Genomic DNA, 9,805 nt, shown 5'->3' with positions numbered 1-9,805 from the left:
AGGCACTGGTAAATGCCATGCCCCATGCATGTGGCTGGGGGGACCGGGCAGCAAGGGCTGCGGCTGTCAGTGAGGGCTGGGCCTGTCGGGAGGAGCAGAAGGGGGCCATGCCCTGGCACCAGCAGCATGCCTGGAAAACTAGCTGGGCAGGACAAGCAACGCCCACGGTGGGGGGTGCCCAGCAGGAGATGCCCGTGTCCCAGTGGCTGAATCAGCACTCGCAGGTCCCCAGCTGTATCTCCCCGGCCAGGTGGTTAGTCCTGGGGCAGTGGCAGCAGAGCTGTAGCGCAGACAGGGCGCGGCGGGGGTTTATACACTGCAGTACGAATGCCTGTTATGTGCCCACACCCTTCCAGCCCTGCCAGAGCTGCTGTTTGCTAGCGTAGGGCCTGGAGATAAAGGCCCAAGTGGAGCGATACAGCCCCAGCCAGTGCAGCCAGCGGGTGCAACCTGAGGGAGAGGGAGCGTCTGTAGGGCAGATGGTTCCCTAGCTCCCCTGGCAGAGCTGCTGGGGAGGGGAGCGCATGGCTGGAGTGAGGCGCCCAGCTATGTGGGGAAGTTACCAGCACGGTGAGTCAGGGATTGCAGGGGGCAGTACGCTGTGTACAGCTCCTTACACCTGCCACAGACCAGGGCTTCCTCAGCACCTGCCGCCGGCCACGCGCCCGCCTTCCGATCAGTAGCCCGTGTCCCAGCGGGACAGGGAGGATTCCAAGTGATGCCATTGGAATTGGAAGGCCCTATAGAAATGACTCTAAATGCCTACAGACCATGTAGTCTCCTCCCAGGGCTGGGATGGTCGGCTATGTACTTTCGGATGCCTGGATAGTGGCCCTTCCCGGCACTGCTCTCTGGGACTGTATGCGGGTGGGGTGTCACAGCCCTGCGCCTTTCTCCTCTGCCAGCTCAGCAGCCACTCCAGCCCCGCCCTGGCTCAGGCAGGCAGTGCAAAGCCACTGAATGGGCATCAGCACTGGGAGGAGCCAGAGCCAGAGCAGCTTCGGCTTGAGCCCCAGAGGGGCCAAACCCAGCCCCTGGGTCTGAGAATCCCGCACCCCGGGCCGGCTAGCTCTGGAGATTTGAGATCCCAGTGCTTTGGCTATGGGATGTGGGTTGGGCCGTGCTCTGTCTCAGCCCAGGGCTGGGTTCTAAGCAGGCGCTCCAGCTACACCTGGGCGATCGGTGCCTCCCTCCCAGCGCTCTCCCGGGGCTGGTCCAGCCCATGCTGTGCCAGCACAGCCCTGGGCCTTAATGGCACAAGAGCTAAATGCCCTCCCCACCCCACCCTACCCCCTCAGCACACCCAGGGGAGGCATGGCGAGACCATTATGGCAGGGCAAGCAGACACAGAGGGGAGATGCTGATCTGTTACCCTGGGTTCTCTCCAGTTACTCCCCATTGACACAGGGCGACTGAGATCCAAACCGGGGGCTGATCCCTGGCCTGGGTTGTGGGAGGGAGACTCTGCCTCCTGCTCCTGCCAGACCCTGCTGACAAAGAATGCCCCAAGCTGCTGGTTGGAAAATGTGCCCAGCTGCACGCCAGGTTCTCTCCCTGCCCCCGGCTGGCTGGCCTTGTGCTTCTCAGGCCCGGCAGATGTTAGGGGGGGTTGTTTGTTTGCTTAAGCAGCATAAATCCCATCTCCAGTTGTGCAATAAAGCTGTTATCCTGGATCCGACCTGCTCCGCACATGGCAACAGCCTGTGGGCTCTGGTAACGCCAGCGCTGCTGCCCCCAGAGCTGCTTCCAGCAGGCAGGGGCCCTGCTACGGGTGTCGGTCACGGAGTCGGGGTCACCACGACTCCATACTGCAAAGCAACCGCCTTTGAGCTGTAGAGAACAGGCACTAGCCCCGTACCGCAGCACACCTCAGCCACCGCGCCTGGCCGGCTGTGCGCAAAGGCAGGGGTGCAGAACAAGACTGCGGGGGGAGTGCATGAATACAGAGCTGCTTGAGCCATTCCCACCGTAACTGACAGACTGACAGACAGACAGGCAGCCCCCAGGCACGTGGAGAACAAAGTGCAGGATCCTCCAGCTCTCAGCACCACAGTTCCATGGCCCTGCTCAGCTGGGAGACACTGACATTGCGCAGGAGGAAAGCACCTACACAGCTGGGGTGGGGAGTTAACACACAGAGGGGAGCAGAAGTATCACTGCATCAGCCTTAGCCCTCCACCGGGTCCCACCCGCACAGCCCTAACCATGCATTTTCCCTTGTGTCCTCCAGCGTGACTGCATGGCCCAGCAGCATCCATCCATACACAGCGAGGCAAGATGGCTGCAGGAGTGATCAGGAACCTGGCAGAGTTCAGGCTGCCCGCTTCCTTCCAACGCTCATTCCTCCACCCCATCCCATCCCAGGACATGGACTTCCAAGACCTGTCAGAGGAAGAGGAGGAGGAGGTGGAAGAGGAAGAGGACTACGATGTGGAAGAGGACAGCCCTCCCTGTCACAGTCCTGGCACAGAGGGGCAGAAAGTCACAGCTGGTTGCAGCCAGAATGACGCAGAAATGACCCTGCAGCTCCTGAAGTTCTCCGAGCTGATCAGCTGCGACATCCAGAGATACTTTGGAAGGAAGGCCAAGGATGAGGACCCCGACTCCTGCAACATCTACGAGGACTGCTTCTCTCCCCGCCGGCTGGGGCGGGAGCTGTACTACGCAGACCTGATGCGACTCGCCCAGAGTGGCGAGCTGGATGACGAGGATGCCCAGGGCCCTGCGGCACCCCCGGGGCAGCTCGACCAGAGGGTCTGGAGGTCCATTTGTAACAAGGACGGGGCACAGAAGCTGGGGCCATTAGCGGAGCTCTTCGAATACGGCTTGCGCCGCTTCCTCAAGCGGAGGGCGGCTGACGGCAGGAAGCTGCGGCTGGAGAAGAAGTATGCCCACATCATGCCCATGCACAAGAGGAAGTTGCCACAGTCCTTCTGGAAGGAACCGTCACCTGGCCCCCTGTGTATCCTCAACACAAACCCGCCTGACTTCAGCGACCTCCTGGCCAACTGGACATCAGAGCCTGGGCAGGAGCTGCCCAGCACTGGCAGGGAGCTGGCCGGGGAGCTGGCCAGGCCGGCCATGGAAACCGATCAGTTCAGTGTGCTGTGAGGCAGAGGAACTGGGAACCCAGCCAGCCCCACCAGGGGCCCCTGTGCTGGACAGACGCTCTATGCCCATAAAGTGCTGAGGATGGGAGCACCATGCCCACCCGCAGTTCTGACTCCAGACGGAACCAAGCCCCCAAACCGACACCTGGCCTATGTACCATGGGCCTTAGCCTGCTCTCACCCCTTAAACCTGACAGACTCTGAGTCCCTCCCAGCTGCAGCACCAGCCTTTGTGCCCATCCTGTAAAACCATCCACGTCTGTGTGTCCTGCAGGGATGTTGGGCAGTGTCAGGCTGCAGCTGCTGCCATCTGATAGTTGCATCCCCACCATGTGCCATGCTGGTTAATGATAAAGCTCACTCCCTTTTTATGAGACAGGGCTCTGATGCCATGGGTGGGGGTTGGGAGACACGTCACCTGGGATTTACCAGCAGCCCAGACCCGGGCTGTGGCAATGGGGGTGTTTGAGTTTATTTTCCTCGGATTGCCATGGCACTGGCTAGGGCGAATAAACGCTTCTTTTGAGCGCATGTGTATCAGCAATGCCCTCTGATCTCAGCCAGGCACGAGGGGCCCACGGCGCTGAGACAGAGGCTGGACCCAAGGGCAGCTCACAGACTGGGCCAAATCCTGCCCTAGTGCCACTGATTTCAGGCTTGGATCCGGCCCCTTGTGCACTGCGGGCTGGAGGCAGGTGGGATGGGATGTGTGTCCCTGCCCCATTGGACACACAGTACTCCGGCGGTGCTGAGTGCTCACCGCGCTGGCAGTCAGTGTGGGGGGCGGCAGGGGAGGGAAGTGCGGGCTGCAGGCACTCAGCACCATCCCTGCCCTGTCGGACACACTGTACTCCAGCAGTGCTGAGTGCTCACTGTGCTGGCAGTCGGGAGGGAAGGGGGCCTGCAGGCACTCAGTACCGATGAAGAAAATCAGGCCTGAGGGTCTCACCGTCGACACTCAACCCACCCGCATTTCACTTCCAGGGCTGGGGACGAGGAGGCAGACACTCCAGTGTGATTGTGGGGGGAGGCTCTCACTCCCCAGTCGACTCCAGGGAGGGCCAGCTTCTCTGGCGGGGGGTGCCCACGAGCATCCTCTATAGTGGCTCTATGCGGGTGTAGCAGGGAAAGGGGGCGTGGCTGGAGAAAGTAGTTGTGGCCTGGACTCCCCAGTGCTGAGCCTCAACTGTGTTTTCAGCCCCTCCTTTCCAGCCAGCGTAAGTTAGAGCCGCCTATAGGCGGCTCTAAAATGGGGCAGGGAGTGCAGAGGAGAGCCTTATGCCACCTTTGCCTGCTCCCTGAGGCTGGCAGCACCATCTCCCCTGCTGGGCACTGTAAGCAGTCCTCAGCAATGAGACAAACCTATCTACAAGAAACAGCCCAGGGAACACACCCCCACAGGGCCTCTCGGGGAGTGGCCTCTCCCAGAACACACTGAGGGGGAATGTCACATGTGCCACTGGCCCCAGGAGGTTGTGTGTGCCTCCCTCCCAAAGAGACTCACCCAGCACCCATATCCTACTCTCCTGGAATGGAGGTGAGGGGGGCTTTTAAATCTCTCCCAAGCAGCTCCCATCCTTACAGTCATCCCCCCTGTGTTAGCAAACACCTCTTGTTTTGGGGGGCAGCATGTGATGGGGATGCTCTACTCACTGCAGGATGGCACCTCCTCCTGGCCATTCTGGGGATTAGCTCCAGGAGGCCAATGCCCCTTTCTGCAGCTGCATGCCAGATCTCTGTTTCTCTCTCCCAGTCTCTCTCACTCCAGGAGCTTCTACTGCCGCTTCATGACTCAGCCCCTGGGCCAGGTCACTCAGTGTTCCACCCTCTGGGGTACAGTCCTTCAGCCTCTATCACTCCCAGTGCAACCCAGGCAGCCTTCCAGTTCACTACCCCACACTGCCACTGCCCCATTGGTGGGCAGGGGAACCTGGGCCAGCCCCCTACTCCAGGTCCCAGCCCAGGGACCCTACAACACACAGCCAAAGTCTGCTGAGTCCCCAGCCTTGCTACTTCCCACTGACTCTCTTCAGGGTACATGCTCCCCCATTCTGTTAAGCAGACAGTGACCACAAGCATCCTCCCAGCAGCCTTTGCTGCTGTTACTGCTGCCAGCTTCCCGGGTTTATACTAGCCCAGCCCACCGCTGCTCAGGTGAACTTCCTCTTAATTAGGGCTTTCTCCACCCTTAATTCCCCCAATTTGCAGCCTAACTGGCTAATTGGCCCACCTGGCTTGCCTCAGCCCTCTCCCAGCCAGTGTGGGGAGGACATCCCAGCACAGGGCATCAGATGGGGAACTAACCTCCAGTCTGGCAGGTCACTTCTCTGCTAGCTTTGGGGCCAGCAGTCCTCTGTGGATGACAGAAGGGTCTGAAAGCAGGATCCTAAGTGGCTCCTGGCTGCAGCCTCATCTCCAGGGATGGTGTGACTGCCTCCCCGCACACAGCGCTTGGACAGCGCTTCCCCACCAGAGAGCACAGAGACGGCCACGTATCATCATCCACCGGCCGCTATGAGTCCTCAGGCCAGGAATGGGTCTGCCTTATGCCCATAGCAAGGAGCAGCGCAGAGGCCCAGTGCCCAAGGACTGTTGTGAGCAACCATCACTCCCTGCTCCAAGGGTCTGGCCTTACAGCAGGAACCATGGCTTGGCTGCTGGTTGGCACAGTGGGATGCCACACCTCCCACCCACCTGTGCCAGGGGAAGGGGAGCAGGAAGACACGTAGAGCCAAGGGCTAGGTACTAGTGCAGAGGTTGGAGGAGGGTTTTGCTCCTTTGATGCCCCCGTATGGGGATGCAGCCCAAGCCCCATTCAGGGTCATTCAGGAAGTTTGCGGTGGGGTCAGGCACAAAGCACCGTACCCGCCCTTCTGCCATGCATCCAGGCAGGGCTGTGCCACCTGTTGTCACCCCCCAGGAAATGCCATTCTGACCTCCCCCCCCCCCTCCACCAGTGGTGCACACTGACTGCATCACACAGTTGATGCAGTTCCACAACACCCCCCCCCCCCCCTTCCGCTGCCTCCTAGTCTGAGCCTGCCTGGGGCGATGTTCACATTACCCGGCACGTGAAACCTCTGCTAGTTCAGGAGCTGCTAAGCCCTGATCTGTTCCTGGGGGCTGGATTTAGATTAGACATTTAGATTTAGACATTTCCCTTGTGCAGAAAGGAAGCAAAGTCAGCCAATGTCTCATCACCTCTAGACAGGTTGGGAAACCACCATCAGTCTAGGCATGGCTGATGGGAGACAGGCCGTGCAGCCTGAGCGGATTGAGGAAGTTTGTGGTCATCCTCTGTTTAGCAGAGTGGGAAGGAGGGACCCCAGGGAAAGTGTAGGCCCCTAGGGGCCTGGCCTGGCCTGGGGGCATGTACCCTGACCTGGGCTGATAATTCACAGGCTAAGGAGGGGGAGCTGGTCTCCACCCAGGTCGATTGCTGATGGGAAGAGCCATGTCTCAGGCAGGGGGGCCCAGGGGGTCATGGCCGCATCACATCACTATGCCCTCCCACTTTTTACCGGCTGTAAGGGCGAGCAACAGGGGACAGAGAGGAGTGAGTGGGGGTGGGAAGGGGTGGGGCAGCACAGAGGCTATGGTTTGGGCATCAGTGCCCCCCCCCCACACACACTTTTAGGGAGCTTCCACCACTCCTGGCCTCTGTAGTTTGTTATAAATGTTGTTAAATCCATTAAACAAAAATCAACCCCAGAAAACCTGTCACCCTGTTTCTCCTCCCCTCCTTGCTATTGCTCCGTTTGTCTGTTTGCTACAGGGCCGGTGGCCCCGAGGTCTTTAGGCAGCCGACCCCCATTGGTTTGAGGGGGAGTTGGAATCAACATGCTGCAGTCCAAGGGGGATTCAGTGACGTTATCTGCAAACGATTTCCAATGATGAATAAATGTGAGAAAACTGCAGTTTGCTACTGGGCACTGAAAATACAAGCAAACTCCACCCAGTAAAGGACTGGCAGAGACCCTGGGGGGGTTTCACCTTCCTCTGCAGCTGGAGGTCTGGGGGTTTAAACTAGTGTAAATGGTGGATTCTCTGTAACTTGAAGTCTTTAAGCCATGATTTGAGGAGTGCAGTAACTCAGCTGGAGGTTAGGGGTCTATTACAGGAGTGGCTGGATGAGGTTCTGAGGCCTGTGATGTGCAGGAGGTCAGAAAACAGGATCCTGATGGTCCCTTCTGACCTTAAAGTCTCTGAGCCCCTGGCTGGCTCTGCTCAGAACAGGGCCAATCCCCGAGCCCTGGAAGTCAGCTGTTCTGTACCAAACACCACACGGGGGCTGGGACAGGAAGGTGCTAGAACCTTCTTTCTCTTGTGCCCGTGGACAGGCTGGGGAGAGGGGGTGGGTCATTGCCATGGTCCCTCCTCTTGCACATGGTGCACCCTGTCCAAGGCTGGAGAGCTGATACTGTGACATGCACCTTCCAGAAGCCCCCGGGGTCTCATGCTGAGCCTGCAGGAGCTCCTCCAGGGCTCCAGCCACAGTGCTCCCTGCAGGGAGCAGGCAGAGTCAAGGGTATGAAATGAGCATTCATTGTTGACTGGGAGCAGGCAGAATACTTTCCATGTCCCGGCCTTGCAGTACACACAGACCCAGCTTCAGTACCTGTCTGAGGCCTGGCTGCTGGTCACTGCCTGGGTGTAGTTGTCCCTGGAGTTTCCATCCAGGTCTGCCCTGGCCTAGTCCCCTCCCCAGGAAGCTGATCTTACCCCCTCCATGTCCCAGGTGAAGTTAATAAGCCAGGCCCATCAGCCAATGTTCAGCTGCTGAGTACAGGGCTGAGTCGGCTGCAGGGCCCAGTCCCCCTGGGTGTCTGCCTGAGTTTGCAGAGAGCCTGAACCAACAGCTGTGAGAGGGATAATTTTTCCATTCATATCAATGGGTCATAACTCAGCGATGATCCTTTAATGTCAAGGGCAATCCTTCAGATGGCACCACTGCTAACTTCACTGCCCAAGTACATAAGGAAGGAGAAGGGAGTATCAGACTACGAAGAACTATACACCTGCTCGGAGTGGCTGCTACTACTAGTGCCATGAGTGGGTGAGCCTGGAAGATATGACTTGTATTTTCCTCAATCAAGGAGGAGACACCTGAGCCCCCCCAAAGATGAGCCAAGCCCCCGGCGCCCTGCAGAGCTCACACGATCGATTCTGATCGTCTCTGGAGAGTGCTGTCTCGCGCTGGTGGCTTGAGCTGAGCAGAGCTTATTTTGTGGGTGAATCGTTGAAGATCCCCTCTCCCCCGCATCCGCCCACTGTTGGATGGCTCATCAGGCAAAGGATCTTGGATCATCATTGGTTAGATGAGAGGGAGCTGCCAGCCAGGCACTGGCTCTCTATAGAGCAGGGCCGGCTCTTTACCAATGGAGTTGCTGGCTGGTGTGTGGGTATTTGAGCACTGATCAGTAGCAGCCAGCTTTTAGTTTAGTGTCGGAGTCCAGGTAGCAGTTGAAAGAGTTGTAGGGTGGTTAGCAGCAGTACTAATACCAGCTCTGAAGTACCGTAAGGGCTGTCTGGGGAGAAGCTATTTCAGAAGGAGGTAGGGTGTGAAGTTAAAGCCCAATACCAGACCATTCCCTGCGTACACGAACCCTTATGAACACAGCTTGGCGAAGAATGGATTTTCCAGTTCTGTGACAATTTCAAGACATTGACAAATAATTGGTTTGGGCCAGACTGAGTCAGAAACGTTTTCATTGTGTGCTGAACGAAATGGTGCATTTGCTTTTGACCGTGTTTGAAGGGCTTTGACATTTCTGAAAATAAAAGGAAAGGAAATTTGGAAACAAAAAATTGTTTTAAACAAAAACAAAAATCCAAAACTTCTGTTTGTTTCCTAAAGGAAGAGTTTGGTGAACCTGACCAGAAGGAGAGCCCTGGGGAGCTTGAAAGCTTCTCTCTCTCACCAGAGGTTGGTCCAAGAAAAGATATTACCTCCCCTACCTTGTCTCACAAATTGGGGAAGCATTTCGGTGTCACCCACTCTACCTTTTTTGCTCCCAAAAAGTTTCAGCTGAAAAACAGGTCTCGGCTCTAGTTACAAACATGAAGCCAGACACATGCCCAGCCCAGAGCCGGCTCCTGTGACCATACTACAGAGTCAGAAGAGCGCCATGGCTTGCTATCTCGCACGGTCAGAAACGCAGAAGACTGGGGAGGCCCAGCGGTCACTGCTTCAGGGAAGGGCCTGCGGTTTGTGGAGGGCAGCCGGAGCCGGGTGCATGCACAGAGACAGGCTGAACGAAGGCACAAAGAGACAGGAGGAGGAGCAGGGGCACAAGGGGCTGGGAGGAGTGTAGGGGGGGTTGGAGGGAGATCAAGGAGGGCTGTGATGGGGAAGGGGAGCAGTGTGGACTGGACACAGTCCGAGTCAGGAAGGCATCAGATGGGTTGGGTAGAGGTAAGGTGGCCAGCTGGCTGCAGGGGAGCGGGCACTCACTCTGTGCAGGGGTTCTTGGGTTGTGTTCACTATGCCTGACCCTCTCTCTCTTTGGAAAGGGCAAGCCAGGCAGTCCAGGTTGTTCCCCAGCACAGGGCCTGTTGGCCTGGGTACAGTCCCCCTCCTAGGGTGACCAGATGTCCTGATTTTATAGGGACAGTCCCGTTATTTGGGTTTTTTCTTATATAGGCTCCTATTACCCCCCCCACCCCTGTCCTGATTTTTCACACTTGCTGTCTGG

At 57.8% G+C, this 9,805-nt stretch overlaps 1 protein-coding gene across 1 annotated transcript; it reads left to right on the top strand.

The window, feature by feature from the left end:
• Positions 1-2,277: 2,277 nt before the first annotated feature.
• Positions 2,278-4,788, top strand: PERCC1 (proline and glutamate rich with coiled coil 1). The gene has a single exon (XM_042846664.2). It carries the CDS (start codon positions 2,278-2,280, stop codon positions 3,109-3,111), a length of 834 nt encoding a protein of 277 aa, XP_042702598.1. The 3' UTR covers positions 3,112-4,788.
• Positions 4,789-9,805: the final 5,017 nt, after the last annotated feature.

This window comes from Chrysemys picta, chromosome 10, assembly GCF_011386835.1.
Source record: "Chrysemys picta bellii isolate R12L10 chromosome 10, ASM1138683v2, whole genome shotgun sequence".
In the NCBI taxonomy this organism is placed as follows: Eukaryota; Metazoa; Chordata; order Testudines; family Emydidae; genus Chrysemys; species Chrysemys picta.
Note: the sequence above shows the minus strand (reverse complement) of the source record. Positions and strands in the feature narration are given on the sequence as shown.

Coding starts and splice junctions, on each gene's coding strand:
- PERCC1 (XM_042846664.2), top strand. CDS start 2,278: ATGGCTGCAGGAGTGATCAGGAACCTGGCAGAGTTCAGGCTGCCCGCT.